This window comes from Acipenser ruthenus, chromosome 2 (genome assembly GCF_902713425.1).
Source record: "Acipenser ruthenus chromosome 2, fAciRut3.2 maternal haplotype, whole genome shotgun sequence".
NCBI classification, from domain to species: Eukaryota; Metazoa; Chordata; class Actinopteri; order Acipenseriformes; family Acipenseridae; genus Acipenser; species Acipenser ruthenus.
Window position 1 is genome coordinate 90,259,313 of NC_081190.1, and position 17,921 is coordinate 90,277,233.

At 37.0% G+C, this 17,921-nt stretch overlaps 1 protein-coding gene across 12 annotated transcripts in view; it reads left to right on the forward strand.

The window, feature by feature from the left end:
• Positions 1 to 17,921, forward strand: part of dysf (dysferlin, limb girdle muscular dystrophy 2B (autosomal recessive)) — a 143,610-nt gene that overhangs the window by 81,558 nt on the left and 44,131 nt on the right. For all 12 annotated transcript variants that reach the window (XM_059003626.1, XM_059003647.1, XM_034014296.3 and 9 more), the window contains 2 exons: positions 9,496 to 9,583; positions 14,368 to 14,445. In XM_059003626.1, coding sequence (XP_058859609.1) covers positions 9,496 to 9,583; positions 14,368 to 14,445 — 166 coding nt within the window. The remainder of the gene's footprint in view (positions 1 to 9,495; positions 9,584 to 14,367; positions 14,446 to 17,921) is intronic.

Consider the following 17,921-nt stretch of genomic DNA (forward strand, 5'->3'; position numbering starts at 1 on the left):
TGTGTGTTTTCTTGCAAACCATATACCCTTGACTTATTGTTGTTATTTGTTTGGTAACACGTTACATTAAGTGTCTCTAATTACTCTGTATTTACATGGTAGCTACTTAATAAATACATGTGTACTTCCACATAATTACCATGTACTTAATGTGTAAATCTTTTTGCACGATACATGTAGTGTAAGTACACAGTTGTATCAGAAAAGGGTTAGGGATAGGTTAAGGGGTAGGGTTAGGTTTACAGTTAGGGTTACGGTTTGGGGTTAGGGGTAGGGTTAGGGTTATATTTAGGGTTAGAGTTATAGTGTGCAAAAATATTTACACATTAACTATATTGTAACTATGCATAATCACATTGTAAGTATGTGTAAGTACACATGTATTTACTACGTAACTACTATGTAAATACACAGTCATTAGAGACACTTAGTGCAAAGTGTCACCATTTGTTTAACAAAACATATTAACTAAATGTATCCAAACTTCAGTAAAACCTGCTTCATATCACCTGTTGTTAATGTCCCCCTCTGCTTATTATAACTACACTGAAATGTTCCAGACCGAAGATAACGAGAGTCAATGGGGAGAAGCTCCTGCTAATATCGCTTCAGTTATTAATATCATAATATCATAGACTTTGAAAACAGTTCTATAGCATTATCAGCAGAAGTTGAGGGACCTTTGAAAAAGAGTTTGCATAATGAGCCTTGCTATTGCACGTTATAGTGGCTTGGCAGCTCAGCTCATTGAATTAAAATGGAAAGGCAAGGGCTGGACGTGAACCGCTAACCACACGGTTCAAAGATGAACAAATTACTATTCAACTAAAGAGCAAGCTGTGCAGTCGAGAGATAGGCACATGTCTTATGTTGATGTCAGTATCATTAACTGATCCGCTGCTAGGAGGAGAGCCATTATAATGTGTCATACCCAGGTGATTAAATTCAATTATCCCCCTTTAGATTCTGACAGTTCCGTTCCAGGTTTCACTGGCAGCTATTGACAGCAGGCTTCTTCCTCCTAATTACTAGAGTTTAGCTCAGTTTAGGTACCTCCCCAGGTTGCATTTCAGATCCAGCTTTTGGTATGATTTAACCTTGATGAAAGAGAAAAAGAAGCTTTTCTGCAAGTCTTTAGCTTTTCAGCATCCATATCCTGCATGGCTCCCAGCTTGCACCGCAGTTGACTCTTTAAAAAGCACTCAATTATTTAGTGAAATTTTTGGTTGGAAAGCATGTCACTATTTTTTTTTTTAAGTCAGTTATTTGATGGAGTGTAAAAATGTAGAAGAATAAGATAATTATAGGGGAAGGGGGTGCTAGTTGGAAGCAGGCTGACACATTAGTCTAACAAAACTGCCACACTATTTGGCACAGTGGGTAGGAGGCCCAGGACAGGATTGAGGACTGAGGAGCTCGCTTGCAGAGCTGAGAGGAGGAGCTCTTAAGGAATCTACCAATATTTAATTGAGCACCAGATTCACCAAAAACAGAAATTATGATATTTTACAAACAAAATTATGATGTTTTATTATGTAACACTAATTTAACTTATGTCATTCACCTCCTCAATGTTGTTTAGAATTACAGTGCCAATAAGTGTAATTTCTGGTCGTTTGCGGTTATGACTTTTTATTTCTTTTGTACAAAATTAATCAGTGTAATATTATGCTATGGCTTAATTTTGTAATCTGGTTATTTTATAGTTTTACTTTGTGAGATGTTTGTTCGAAATAAAAGTTAATTCTTAAAATAATACTTGCATTTATTCCTGAAAACTGTTGCTGCCCCCCCCCCACCACCATAAATACAGTTAGTATTTATTTCAAAAGTTCAGTAGTCCTGAGACATTGAGGGAGGGTAGCCAGCAGTGGGACTGTTTTTGAAAGCCTACTGTATGTTTTTGATGGGTTTCATGAAAACTGATATATTGTTATGTCGCCTGTACTTGACTTCCCACCCCCATTTTTTTAACTTCAGACTGTCGTATTGATTTAAAGAATCACTGAAAATTTCCCATTTTGAAATTCCTGCACTAGAAGTTGGAGTTATCAGTTATCGGAGAAAATTGCCTTTGATTTAAACCTTGAAAGTTGCGGGATCCACATAACTAACTAACTAAAAATAACTAATGGGGCTGAAGTGAATTACTTTTGGTTATAAAACAGAATGTTCAGATGCTGCACGCTGATTGGCTGCTTAGGGGTTTTAAACCGTGCATAAATATAGTTTAATGCATGGCAGAACTTATTTTTGTCTAATTATAGTTCGATTAATAAATTATCAATACACAACGTATTAAACTCACAATGGTGAGTATATCGTTTTTTTTATTATTACTCTGTTGTGCCTTATTACTTGTTTTTCTCAATCATTTTCCCCAAAAGCAGTATGTATATATACAGTCGCTTTTTTGCTGTGTTTTAATGTTATTTTAGCCATTTTGGCTAGTTATCCCCCATCGCGGCCTAGCGCATTGCAAAGCCTGCAACTAAATTTCGCCCTTCCCCCAGGTCTAGCACGTTCTCGGCTGTGTGTCCTCTCGTTTTAACTAGCTTCAGGCATTTGAGGTAAGTAGCTGTATAGGGCTACAATTTATTATTTTGATCCCGGCTAGGATAAAATAGTATTCTATTGTATTTATTGTTGGAAATGTTGAAAAACTCCAGTTTAACCGTGTCTGAGCCTTTACTGGATGCGCCACTCGGGAGCCCCCATATTTTACTTTTAAATTGATTTTATTTCACATGCCCCAGTAAACGGCTACATCGTCCACATTCCATCTTATTCACTGTTTTGATGGTTTAAAAGAAAAAAAAAACTAAACTATTAACGAGGAGACTAAATTAAACATTTCATAACAGTAAACTTACTTCAGATGTCATTCGTTCAATGAACATCCGTCTTACATTCCATTTCTTAAAGAATTAGTACTCGATTAGGGGAAAGTACCGACAACATTATTGACCAATCATATAAATCCATAGGCTGATGAGGCTGACCGATTGGTTTAACACTAGAACCGCCAAGCGGGTCAATGTGACCCATTTTGCATTTAAAATGTTAATTACTCTTCCGTTGTAAATCATATGTGTATGTCCATTTTTTACTTTTCTTAAATACATTAATTAAATATCCTGATGACGTTTGATAGTCAGAATCGCAAAAATGCGTGGTCAATGTGACCCATGCATTACAATACATGTCTTTTTTTAATATAATGTAAGATATTCTATTTTTTTGTAAATGCAGCAAACAAGACACAACTCTTCCTTCCTAGCACACACTTTTTATTTCTAGCCTTTCTTTGTTTCTATGAGACAGAGATTGCTATGTTGTGGATTTGTCAAAATGCCAACTTAGTGAAAGCCTAGTTTCTTATTTTTCAATGTACCTGAGAGACAACAATCCTTCATTTTGTTCCACAAATGCAACTGGGAATATATTAGAAGGAAATATTTAATCTTGAAAGTAGTCATTTTCATTGAAATATGGCAAGCTGCACTCAGATACAGCAAACTGAAATGGCAGGTAGGAGAACAACTTATGTGCCTAATATGAAATGTATGTTATACAGTATATTCTTTTTTTTATATTACTTTAAGAAAAAAAACATTTCGGTTTTACAGGTTTGTATGTACCAGTTTACACATGTTTACACAATAGCGTTTAACACAGCTCCTGGATGCAGGCACAGTCAGCTGGCAGACGTGTACGCTCCTCCATAGAGTACAATGCAGCCGTCATACCGGAAGTAGTGTTATATTTTCTTTTTATGTAGTATTAGAAACAATGATTTCGGTTTTATAGTTTTGTGTGTACATATACCCATTTACATCTGTACACGGGTATATGTACATACCCGTTTCTTTTGAAATGTATAATTTAATATATATTTTTATTATATTTATTTATGAGTGCACATACAGCATGACTACAAATAAATAAATATAATAAATTATAATTTATAATTTATAATTTATTATATTTATTTATTTGTAGTCATGCTGTATGTACACTCATTTTGAAAATAAAGCCTTATGTTTAATTTTCCATTTAAATACGGTGTTTCTGTGATGCAAATGTTAGATATGATGTTCATGAATAAAACTTTTCAGTTATATCCGATAGTATGTCTTTCATTTTCATACTGAAGCGGTTTAAAAATGTATGGGTCAAAGTGACCCATGTGGCGGTTCTAGGTAGTTCGAAAATCCGGTGGTTCTAGTGTTAATAATGATTGGCACCAAAGCTGACAAATAACTTCTCCTCATGATTTTGTTGCCTAGAACGAAGGTAAATAGATCATCCATTGCCATTGGCTCATTTCGAGAATATTTTAATGATTGTTTCTGTGACAAGACTGTTTTCTAACAGAATGCTAGTGGACTGTGTAAATAAACAACTAAGAGTGGATGGAATGCATGCGCTTTGGATGAAAAGCAGATACAGTAAGTCCCGGTACCCAGTACCGGCATTAAAATAAGTCCTGGTACTGAGTACCGGTAAGTACTGGCAGAATTTCACCCCTGATTGCATCTCAGGGTTCTGGTGTATTCATTGAGCTTCGCTCTTGTGGTTATTAGATTGTAGTACATCTACTGGCTGTTTGTTGCTGTTTGTTTATTGTCAAAAAATGAATAGAAAATGTATTTTTAAAAAAAATAAGAAAAAAAAAATTACACAAAGAATGAAGCAGGATGTTCAGGAAAATTGCCATGGTACAGGCTTACACCATCGGTATGTTAGAGTGTCCATCCATTGACGGACACACCCCACCAGTCTCTTTACTCAGTTAGATCAGGCAGAGCATGTTCAGAGATTGAGAATGCACTGGTTTAAGAATAATTTTATTGGCTCCCGGGCTGGCTCCCGAGGCTCAGACATAACCTCAGTGCTCATCTGAGTGAAGGCAGCTGGGAGTAGCCTTATTTACGTGGGGGCAGAGGGTGAGGAGTGAGGGCTGGGGAGATGTTTGTAGTCTGTTCAATAGATGATTCTACATTAGAAAAAGATGGGACTAATATCGACTGGCACCACATTTGTCAATGGAATGAGAAGTGTGACTGTTCCATTGTTAAGATTTTCCATGCTTGTTGTCACATTACACTTAAAATTATTTCATAAGAAGTAGCCTTCAGCAACTGTTACTGCGCAGCAAGTCTGCACTGATAGAAACTGTCAGCAAGTGCATGTAGACATTTTCATCGCTTCCTTTCTGTTTGTTTCTTCATTCTTATTCTGGTAATCATGTGGTTAACAGTACATGTGTTTAATATATCTGAAACAAAAACACATTGGAAATGTGAAAAAACGCCAAGTTATCAAAAGTGTCCAGCCATTAGTATTTTTCATGCAAGTTCAATCTGCTTTTATTGTGCCTGAAAAACACAAGCCAAGTTAGTAGAAACAATTAGGGGCAACCTTGACCTCCATCGCTTTTGCAGTTGTGCCTATTTGCTCGGTGCTAGCCAAGGTTGTCCCAATTTTTTCTTCTAACTTAGCCTGTGTTTTTGATACAAGTTAGAAGAAACAATTGAGGCAACCTTGGCCCCCATCGGTTTTACAGTTGTGCCTATTTGCTTTGTGCTGGGCAAGGTTGCCCCAATGGTTTCTTGAAACTTGGCTTATATCTCCACTTTAAATGGCTGGGCACTTTTGATAACTTACCATTTTTCACATTTCAAATGTGTTTTTGTTTCACATATCACTTATATTTTCACATATCACTTACAACACACACACACACATATTATTGTTCAACCTATATTGAGGCAATGTATTGCCATTTGGATAGGGTAAATGTAAATAGTAGCCTACTCTGTTGAAAGTGTTAAGATGTGAATCTGTGTAGCGTAGTGGTTATGTAGTTGGAGTAAAAGTATGACTAGTTAGGGTTCAAATCCTGCTTTATATATATATATATATATATATATAGATTGTGAGACAGGGAGCAGAGAAAGTGTAGTCCTCAGGTGCACAGGACTACAACTTAATTGTATTATTGTTAATTGTTTCCCAGCTGGTGACTATTATAAATTGAAGCCAGGTGCCAAATATAAAAAGGCAGCAGTCAGTCTAGTCGAGGCTGCTGTGTGAAAAGCCAGCTTGATTGTGTGCTCAAGCGTATCAAACAAAAAGGTACTGTGTGATCCTTTTGTTTCATAATTTGTGTATTGTGTAAACTGTGTGTTGTAATTTTGTTGTAAGCAGCTTAGCTGTCCTGTTTTATAGTTAGATTCCTGTTCTGTTTAGTTAGTGCTCGAAAAGAGCTAGGTTTTTGTTTGTTTATTTTTATTTAGTATTATTAAAAGTGCATGTTAGTGCTAAACTCCCAAGTAAAATGAGGGTCTCATTTTAAAGGGCAAACGAACCCCTGTGAGTGTGTCCCATGCTACTAATATATACACATACTGATGCACAATGAAAACGCAACTGTCTAAGTTTTACATCAATAGCTCATTGGGCACATACATAATGTTATTTACATTTTAAATAGTGAGCAGATAGGTTTGTTGATTGTTTGAGTAGTATTGTGGAACCAACTCCCCAGTAATGTTGTTGAAGCTGACACCCTGGGATCCTTCAAGAAGCTTCTTGATGAGATTCTGGGATCAATAAGCTACTAACAACCAAACAAACAAGATGGGCCAAATGGCCTCCTCTCATTTGTAACCTTTCTTATATTCTTATGTTTTTATGTTTCTTGGGATAACAAAATACTGAGATCAAGTCGTGTGATTTCATAAAAACGGCTGGTGCTCAGTATTTGTTATTAGAGTTGAGTTAAAATGAGTTGATTAAGACTCTGTGCTCAGTTCCTTTTTACCCGTAAGAATTGACCTTTCAGTATATTTCTTATCAGTGAGCGAGGATGTTGACTTTTTGCCAGTAATGAATTCCGATCTGTTGGTTTATTGAATACAGTAGTTTGTAAGGTACTGTTCTTACCTTTAGATATTTCTAAGTCTAAAAAATGCAGACGCCGTAGCTTCCACGGCATGAAGTTTGTACTTTCTTTTTCACAACATTTGCAAGTAGTATAGCCTAACGTTACAGTTTTTAACAAGTAACGAGATGAACAAGATTCTGTAAGTAATGATTATGTATTATCCCGATTGTATTGAAAGCTTTCATCTGATTTTGCAAACTATCATAATAAGCTTGATCCGTTCATTTAGTATATTGTAACTTTTTCAAGTTTAGGAAGTAGTACTCAGGGAGACATTGAGTTGAATTCTCAAAATGCTCTGCAACCCCCGTAAACAGCAGCACACATTCTCCCCACTCATTCACTCACTGCCCCTTCCCATGCTAACAGTGTGACCCGTTCCACTTACAATACATGTAACATATATAAAAGACAGACGAGACAAACTGAACAGACAACAAGTCTGCAACAAAGTAATTGTCCAGGCTTACATTATATTTTTTTTTATTTGAAAGTAATATATGAAAGCATAATGACCTTTATGTGGAAAAATCTTCACTAATATACAACTGAACAAGAACTGTTGAGTATTTATTTTCGTTTCATACAGTATTAAATGGCAGTGTTTATATGATAGTGAAAAATAAATAAATACATATCAAGATAAATAAATAAAGAAATACATGTCTATGTATTTATGTATTAATTTATTTCAATATTTATATTAATGTATGTATTTATTTATGTTTTACTCTTACTAGATATATAGGCTATCCTTCAGCATAGCTAATTCTCAGAAATTAACATTCCTTTCTGTCCCGTGGGGTCCACAAATAGCGTTACTCTCATCAACCAGTATCGAGAGAGGAAACCATACTTCCTTGCGCCAGTAGGGACCACAATGAGTGTTAAACTGACAGGAAACCAAAGATCAAAACTCAAGATCAGAATCTCAGAATGATGATGATGAAGATGAATGATGGCTCGAAAAATCTCAAAAATGTCCAGAAAATTCTCAGCTGGCTGACTTCATCTTTAAAAATACCGCTTCTCTCAACTAATTGTTGGGCACTGTCTGTAACACAACATACTTGCAAACTGAAGGTTGTAGATTCAAATCCCACATATACCAGATCTTCTTTTTAATTATTATTTATATAAAGAAAGATTTCTTTGCAGGCAAATGTTCAGTTTTAAAACAGAAATAAAATTAATATAAATGATATAGACATCACAATAAGTGCATTCCCTAGTATATTTCCATGTTGACAAAACAAATTAATTGTCATTAAAATCAGATGTCCTGTAATATACATATGCGTGGATTAAAACTCCCTGGGGTTTTCAATTTATTAATTTATTTTTTTGCCTGTGATGTGTCCGACTAGTCCATTTTAAAATATCAATAAATAGTTTAATATAAATGATACAGACATCAAAATAATGTGTTCCATAGTATATTTCCATGTTGATAAGTTAATTGTCATTAAACTCGGATGTCCTGTAATATACATATGCGTGGATAAAAGTGCCTGGGGTGTGCAAAAAAATACATTGGGAGAAAAAAAGGACATTTTTACCTTACTTTGGCGACTTATTTCTCTTACTGTATGACAGGTATTGAGTATTTTTTCTACATTTCACCTAAGAGTGTTGGGAACTACAAATTAAAAGTGAAATAGTGCTTTTGGCTGATTTACTTTTGCTGCACCAATACCCTGAAAACACGTAAACTATCCTTGCTGTCTGTCAGTTCTCGTGCTTCGCTGATAACATTCCTGTCAATGCTTGCTGACATGGCTCACATGTGTTTGGTCAGTATAGGTTGCCAGACTGATGTTTAATTAGTTGCTCTGCCAGGGCATTGCTGAGCCACATTAAAAGTGGGGAGAGTACTGTATAATTATGCGGCGCTTTAAATAGGTGGATTTTCTACTTTTGTGGTGATAGAAACAGCAATTGAACCTTTCTTATATTCATGGAATAAGGACTCAGAATAAAAGAATGGCTGACCTCCATAGAAAACAAAACGAGAGCAGTGTCTGGTTGTTCTAAAGAATGACAAAAACCTGGTAAAGGCACAATCGTGTGGTCTGCAGGGTATCATAGAGTAGAGTCAGGGGGGTGTAGGGTTACGCCCTGGCTGTATCAAATTGGTGGTCTTCACGGGGGGCTCCACAGTGAGCGTTGCAAGAGTTAGGGAGGCAGTCAGCAGTGAATGACACCCTTCACTGTGCTACATCGCCCCATTCTGTCCTAATCAAATGGCAAATAAAGCACAGCTCAGATGACACTGATTAATGACATCTATTCTACAAGCACTGCTTAATGAAGAAACGCCTCTCACGGATTCTCGTGCTCTCAAAGTTAACTCTTTCATACAAACAAAGTTAAATAAATAAACTTTAAAAGGGACAATGGTAATAATGGAACTCCTACTTCCAAATAATTTATTGACTCTGTAGTTCCATTATTACCACATAACATGCCATTATCCCTTACATTTCCTTGTTGCTTATTAATTTAATTGAGCTGCTGAATAATGTAAATTCTCTGTTTTACAGGGAGGAGTGATGGATGAGAAGAATGACGACAAATCAGTGACTGCAAGCTTTGGAGTGAATCGACCCACCATCTCCTGCATGTTCGATAGTAAGCCAGTTCAACCAGTTGCCATTCACGTTGTAAGAATCTCAGAGATTAATGACAACATAGGTAAAAACAAGGCTTGTTTCGTTATCGAACTGGAAAAAAAAGGAGGAGACCTGGCCAAGAAGGCTCAAACTGCAGCAACATCAATATAGCAGCCATATATATATATATATATATATATAATCAATGTTGTTATAACAATATAATGCATACATACAGTACAATAGTTACATCACAAACAATACTGCACCATAAATGAGTAAAAAAAGTTAGCAATTACAAGTATCGGTCATTAGCAAATCCAAATTGTGGCTGTAAAAAGTTTGCAGAGTCGTATGTAGGGGTCAACGGAGGTCAAACAAATACTGTGTGCATACTTGAGAACGCTGTGGCTCAAGCCCAACTGCAAGTTATGCTCTTATCAACATGTAGAGATGTTTTTCTCCTTAAGACAAGGAACTGAGTGGGGTGTGGGAATTTGACTGATCTTGGTTGGAAAATCGAAGCTCACATAAACAAGGTTTAGCTTCACACATGCATTTAAGTAAGATACTTAAGACAAGCACTTGAGAGTGCCAGAACATTAGGTAACCGATCATTATCTGATTTCTGTTTATAACTAGGTGCCAAATTTGTTGCTGTGACATCATAGACTAACTCACTTAAATGGTCTATTAATATCACTATGCCTTAATAATAATACGTGTTTTTAATGAAACAAAAAAAACATTAGCCTGGACTTTAAGACTGCTAATTGAATAAAGTCATAAGGCATTTTTAAGAAGGAAATTAATACAGCATCTCAAGTTTTCTGAACCTGAGAGCTGGCATAAATCGCTATCTGAATAGTGTTTCTGTGAGTAGAAATGTTAACAAATATCTGACACAGCAGTGGGCTTTTAAACAAGGTCTGGTTCGATATACAATTCTATTTTGCTCGCCGTGGACGGGAAGCACTGTGCAACTTGACACGGAAGTCGTTTGTCATCAATACATATGAAAATGGCTTGGAGTTTGTGACCCTGTAATTTAATGAGCAAATTAAAAACAATAACGATATTAAAGAGATCAACCATGAAAGCACCCGTGGTGATCCTTTGTGCCTTGTCGACAGTTTTAAAAAATATTACAAAAGTGTCCTCCAGATGCCAAATCATTCTACCTTAACCCCCTTAAAAAAAATATATATATATATATATATATATATATATATATATATATATATATATATATATATATATTGGTCACTGTCTCTTGAAAACTGCAAAGACTGTAGTAGGATCCTTTCCTACGCAAAGACGGCTACTTTATCCACTGCCTCTAGTTCAGAAGCTTCCGGGAGTCCTCCCTCTAATGCGGGAAGTCAGTCTGCCTTCAATTCCAAAATGCCATTTCATCTCAAAATTTGTACAGTAAACGGCAATGTTCAATTTAAAGTTTATGGCAAAAAAAAGTTTAAAAATGTACAGACGTGCTCAAATTTGTTGGTACCCTTACAGCTCATTGAAATAATGCTTCATTCCTCCTGAAAAGTGATGAAATTAAAAGCTATTTTATCATGTATACTTGCATGCCTTTGGTATGTCATAGAATAAAGCAAAGAAGCTGTGAAAAGAGATGAATTATTGCTTATTCTACAAAGATATTCTAAAATGGCCTGGAAACATTTGTTGGTACCCCTTAGAAAAGACAATAAATAATTGGATTATAGTGATATTTCAAACTAATTAGTTTCTTTAATTAGTATCACACATGTCTCCAATCTTGTAATCAGTCATTCAGCCTATTTAAATGGAGAAAAGTAGTCACTGTGCTGTTTGGTATCATTGTGTGCACCACACTGAACATGGACCAGAGAAAGCAAAGGAGAGAGTTGTCTGAGGAGATCAGAAAGAAAATAGACAAGCATGGTAAAGGTAAAGGCTACAAGACCATCTCCAAGCAGCTTGATGTTCCTGTGACAACAGTTGCAAATATTATTAAGAAGTTTAAGGTCCATGGAACTGTAGCCAACCTCCCTGGGCGCGGCCGCAAGAGGAAAATCGACCCCAGAGTGAACAGAAGGATAGTGCGAATGGTAGAAAAAGAACCAAGGATAACTGCCAAAGAGATACAAGCTGAACTCCAAGGTGAAGGTACGTCAGTTTCTGATCGCACCATCCGTCGCTTTTTGAGCGAAAGTGGGCTCCATGGAAGAAGACCCAGAAGGACTCCACTTTTGAAAGAAAAACATAAAAAAGCCAGACTGGAATTTGCTAAAATGCATATTGACAAACCACAATTCTTCTGGGAGAATGTCCTTTGGACAGATGAGTCAAAACTGGAGCTTTTTGGCAAGTCACATCAGCTCTATGTTCACAGACGAAAAAATGAAGCTTTCAAAGAAAAGAACACCATACCTACAGTGAAACATGGAGGATGCCTTGAATCTGTGCAGGGCACAATGAAATCTCAAGACTATCAGGCATTCTGGAGCGAAACGTACTGCCCAGTGTCAGAAAGCTCTGTCTCAGTCGCAGGTCATGGGTCCTCCAACAGGATAATGACCCAAAACACACAGCTAAAAGCACCCAAGAATGGATAAGGGCAAAGCATTGGACTATTCTGAAGTGGCCTTCATGAGTCCTGATCTGAATCCTATCGAACATCTATGGAAAGAGCTGAAACTTGCAGTCTGGAGAAGGCACCCATCAAACCTGAGACAGCTGGAGCAGTTTGCTCAGGAAGAGTGGGCCAAACTACCTGTTAACAGGTGCAGAAGTCTCATTGAGAGCTACAGAAAACGTTTGATTGCAGTGATTGCCTCTAAAGGTTGTGCAACAAAATATTAGGTTAGCGGTCCCATCATTTTTGTCCATGCCATTTTCATTTGTTTTCTTATTTACAATATTATGTTGAATAGAAAATCAAAAGCAAAGTCTGATTTCTATTAAATATGGAATAAACAATGGCGGATGCCAATTACTTTTGTCAGTTTCAAGTTATTTCAGAGAAAATTGTGCATTCTTCGTTTTTTGTGGAGGGGTACCAACAAATTTGAGCACGTCTGTATATTAAAATTAAACAGTCAAGAGGGACTACTTTTCTGAGTGGAAGGATATAATACATTTATTCTTATTTCTTCTTTTTTATCCTGTTCTCAAAAAAAAAAACATTTTATAAGCACATTTTATAAGTGAAATAACCCACTCCAGGGTGTGCAGTAAGACAATTCTTACCGCACTTTCTGGGTGGTTGAAGGCAGTCTGCTTTGCATCGTGCCTCACAACGCAACCAGAGCGTGCAGTAAGAATTGTCTTACTGCACACCCTGGAGTGGGTTATTTATTATGTAGCTTTTGAATATTGGAATCGGTAAATAGAAACTTACTAACATAGAACTTGGTATTGTGCGCACTCATTTGCAGGCACCAAATTAGTTTCTCTACAATTGGTTAATTTCCAATAATTTTGTAAAGCATTCCAACTACAGTATCTGCTGCTGCACATTCAAACAAATAACTTCCAAATGTAAAAACTGATAGTTTAATAAGCGCATCATATGTAAGCCAGTAGTTGGAAGAGGAAAATGATTTAAAAATGGAGAAAACAAAAGTGTCTCTTTTTTATCTGCTGAACAATCTCAACTGAGTTCCTATCATTGCCATCTACTGTTATCAGTGGCTTATAGTAAGCAGTGGAAATTTCAACTGTGGGGGTGGTCAAAGCGTGGCCTTCATTTGACTGAGAGAAATTCTTCCTCCTCAGATCCTTGGCTCTGTCCTCTTGCGGTTTTACAGAAGCACCGTTTAATTAAAATAGAAAGAGGAGAGGAGGAGGAGGAGGAGGAGGAGGGGCTGACTACCTCTGATTACAGGGTAGCAGATACACAACATGTATTTACTGTGCTCAGCATGGAGGGGAACAAGCCCTGGTGGTGGTCAATAAAATAAAAGATGAAAGGTGCCTCCTAGACTGCGAGCATCCCTGTGCCTGGTGCTTTGCTGTTTTGGCTCTTTAATCACACACATGGACAAGATTACTGATGGCTGGATGTTGGTCAACAGCAGTTCACAGTACATTGCAACAGGGTCATGACCTGGAAGTGAGGCACGTTCCATTACACCTCGATGTGCACTGCTATAGACTTGACTTTCTTGACTTTCTGCTGGTTCTAAGTCAGAAGGAAAGTAGTCAGTAGTAAAAAAAAGTAGAAGCTAGGTAAATAAATCAACAAAACTGGATTCTTAAAGTTACTGTATTTACTCCAAAACGTCATTAGCACAATTTATTCAGATTGGGAAAACGCCAATACATTTAGCAAACCAGAAATATACAACTCAGTCATTTAACTTAGTTGCTTATGAGTAGCCTGATGTTGTTTCTTTATTAGTTTGCTGTTTTTACCATTCAGACAAAAATTGTGCTAATGATGATTTGGAGTAAACAGCTCTCAGAATTCAGCTCAATATGTTCCCATTCTAATAACCATATTCCAATTTAAAAAGAAGAACACTTTTCTTATATTTTATTAGCTTGAGCTGAGCTGTGAGTGAGGCAGCGGTGATCAAGATTGACCTGTGCATCTTATTAGAAGTTACCAGTACCCCAGAAATACACTTGGGTTAGCTATTGCCTATAATGATGATAAACTGAGGACTTTGGCTTAAATGACCCATTCAAGTAGCAACAGCTCTGATTGCACAGCAGCAGCAGCAGCCCAAATTGAACAATGGATATGGTATTTAATCATACCTACTAACAGTACAGCTGTCAAAAGGACGTGGTTGTTTTTTTCTTTTCCAGGTGGGACTCGTTACCATCTGCGTTGCTACATGTACCAGGCTAGAGACCTTATTGCCATGGACAAAGACAGCTTCTCAGGTAGGTCATATATGTTTTTTTTCAAAATTTTGGCAGGGCAACTTCTCGAACTCCATGGAGTTCAGACAAACTGTTTTATAATTTGACAACATTTTTATAAATATTTATGACTAACGGGGGCATTTTTTGGGGTGAATTCAATCAAAATAATTTATCTGCATACTGTATGCATGTGTATTTACTGTGATACACTTTATCTACGATTTCATCTCCCGTTTTATTTCAGTGTCTTACAGTACTGTATCACACATTTTTGTTTTAGCACAGGCCGATTTATTCATTCTCTATTTCTCTGTATGCTACTGTAACATATGTTGATATGCAGTGATCTCATTTTAACTGGATTTAAAAACACCACATTTAGGGCAGCTCTAGGCTACAAATGGATATCGCTGAAATAAGAGGTTCCTAACTACTGCTTTGGCACCGTTTAGGATTTTGGAGTGTCACTGACACATTCTAAATACAGTACTGCAATTTTACATCTGTGGCAAACTAACATTCGGCCAACACTGATGCTTAACATTTGAGTCATTTGTTCCCTGCTTCTAAAGACCAACGCTTCAGACTGCCACTGAGTTCGGTGATATTGTTTTGTGGGCTCTCCCTGTACCATTATCCAGCCCCCTCCCCACACCTCAAAACAGTTCATCACGATGTCATCATGCTAATGAAAACCATTCAGCCTGTCTGCCCTTCATCTCTCCTTCGTTTACAATCTCTAGGCAATTCAATTAGGAATAATCTCTTGGAATGTGTTTGTCATCTTTACTGTTTGCTCAGCACACAGTTATAATGGGGAATGACGTTAATTTCCCCTCCAACTATCATCTGTGTATAATAGCCCCCTTAAACTAGCAGTACAGTACCCACCAACACGGCATGGTTCTAATTGCACAGCAATTTTCATCTGGAAAGATCATCACTTTGTGAAGGGGGATAAGTACACATTAGTAGGAGTAGCTTGGAATGTCTGATTTCTTTCTTTTTAAAAAAAAAAAAAGTTCAAGAACAGCGTGGTGTATTTTTATATGCAACTAATTATTACTGTTATTTTGTCATTATAGCCATTATTTTGATATTTGTATATGTTGTTCTTGACAGGCTTAGTATAGTAGCTCCATTTCTTCAGACTTAAGTAAATAGCGGGGTTCTGAAAAATAGTGTTATATGTCTCCACATGTTGCTACAACTGTTTAAATAATACACCTGTAATTTCTCTTTTCATTGTTAACATCCTGACAACTTTTTACACTTAAAACTTGAAAGTCTGTTTCAAAGCTCTTTTCAAAATGGCTGCTCTAGTACACTGGGGTTTGAGATCTGTTCTCTAAGTCACTGCAAGAAGAGCGATTAAAAAAAACAAACAAACATAACAACAAGTGCTCTGGATTTTATTCACTATATCAATGTCATTATTGCTGTGTTATCTGTTTGACAATGTGGGCAATAATCCTTACACTATCATTGCACTAGAGCGGTCATTTTGAAAAGAGCTTTGAAACAGACTTTAAAGTTATATGTGAAAAAAGTTGTCAGGACAATGTTAACAATGAAAACAAAAAATACAGGTAGCAACACGTGGGGACATGTACTGCTATATTTTTCGGAACCCTGCTACTTACTCTTGGTGTGAATAGAACAAAGAACATTAACCTGTCCCCCTGCAATACTGAAGTATATTACAAACATGGCATTTCTTACATCCCAGAGGGGCAGAGTGTTGCAGGGGGAGACAGGTTAATGGTTACACTCTTTTGTACCAGCTGCACTCAGATGTTAGATATGATTCTAAGAGCCTTTTTACACTTCACTCACCTAAAAGTCACCTTTTACCACAGTATGTGTTTTTGTTGTATTAGCAGAGCCCTTTTCCCCCCAGATACTAGCTTGCTAGTAAGACTTAAGAAATTTGATATGCCGAGGGAGAATAAAATGCATTTGTGAAGGAACTGCATTTTTTCCATGGGGCGACACGATAATGGAAATGATTTTCTGCTTTCCATTAAATCATGCAGAAGCCATAAAACCGCCTGTCAAAGGAAAACAGAATTAATTGAAAATTATACATGGGCTCATTAAGCAAATGTTCCATTTCGAAATGCATTGTTTATCTAATGTTTACTTGAGGCCAGCCACAATCGTTTGGGGCTTTGGCGGTTCTTTGCCATTCCAAAACCAGTCCAAAACCAGTCATAAAGTCCTGTGCTTTACATTTGCTTCGCTTACAAATAAGCAGTGTGTGAAGCTCAAAGTAAATGCACTTTTTTCAACACTAAGTTCAACTGTTGTGTGATCCTTGCAGTGTAAGTGGCAGTGTTGTGTTATGTACTGCCATTACAGACTCCTGTCAGTGAAATGAGGCTAAAAGCTCTATAACCACACCTGCAGATAAGCCTGGCTCTTTTGCATAGTGGTTAAGATTCATGCTTGTGGTGTGAGTGGTCGCCGGTTTGCGCCTAGTCTCTACACTGTTACACTTGCATCATCCAAGCATATCCCTTAGTGCATTTTTTGGTGCAAAGCATGAAGTCCTCCCTTACCATTACCTTGCATAGTTCTTGCTTTAAGTTGAATTTGTGGTCTTGCACATGTGGTTGATCGTAGCATGATTTACCGGTATATATTGCTTTTGATATGGGTTGAACTGCTTTGAAATCCCACACATGGCTGCACTTCCGTAAGTCCATCCTAACTGGGCTCTGAAACCCACACCTGTACCACTCTCGTCTAGACACACTGCCTGGAGCTTCTACTGGTAACCAACGAGAAGGGGTATAATTGAGATGCTTCTCAAATCCAAGCTTATCAAATGATTTGGGTAATGACCTCGAGCAAACCGCTTGACCTTCCTATACCCCCCTACTAAAACAGGACCCCCCTCCCTCAGGACCCAGTGGGTAAATAAATACAATACATTGCTCTTTAGCAGTAAGTTTAATGAAATTATGAAATATAAACCCAGAACTTATCTTGGGTTCCCTGAGGAAGCCAGTCCTCTGAAGCCTGCGTCAAGCAATGGCCCTCTCTGTGTCTGTTTATTGTGATTAGATTAGGATTGAAATTCGTAGAAAGGTTTCCACCCCTGGAATGGGCATACGTTATCAGATTATTTATTTTACAGTAAATCAGGAACTTTTTTTTTTACCCACCCTGGAAACTTCATGAGGAATGTTTCAGTATTTTAAAAATATGTTTATTAAGGGGAAAGGTCAGCCTGCATTTAATTTAGCTACTGATTCATGAGGAAATTAGCCATATAGTGAATAAAAAATAGTATATATAGACTTGATCTATGTATCAGGAGAGGTGCAACAGTGGATTCATCAGTTGAATGTGTATGTACATTTTTGAAGGATCTTTATCTTCCTACTGTATATTAAATACTGCAATTAACGTAATTCACTGTATCTTGCGAAAAAAAAGTAGGCATGTCATCAGATGGTGTTATACAAAGTGGCTGAATCATATAATTG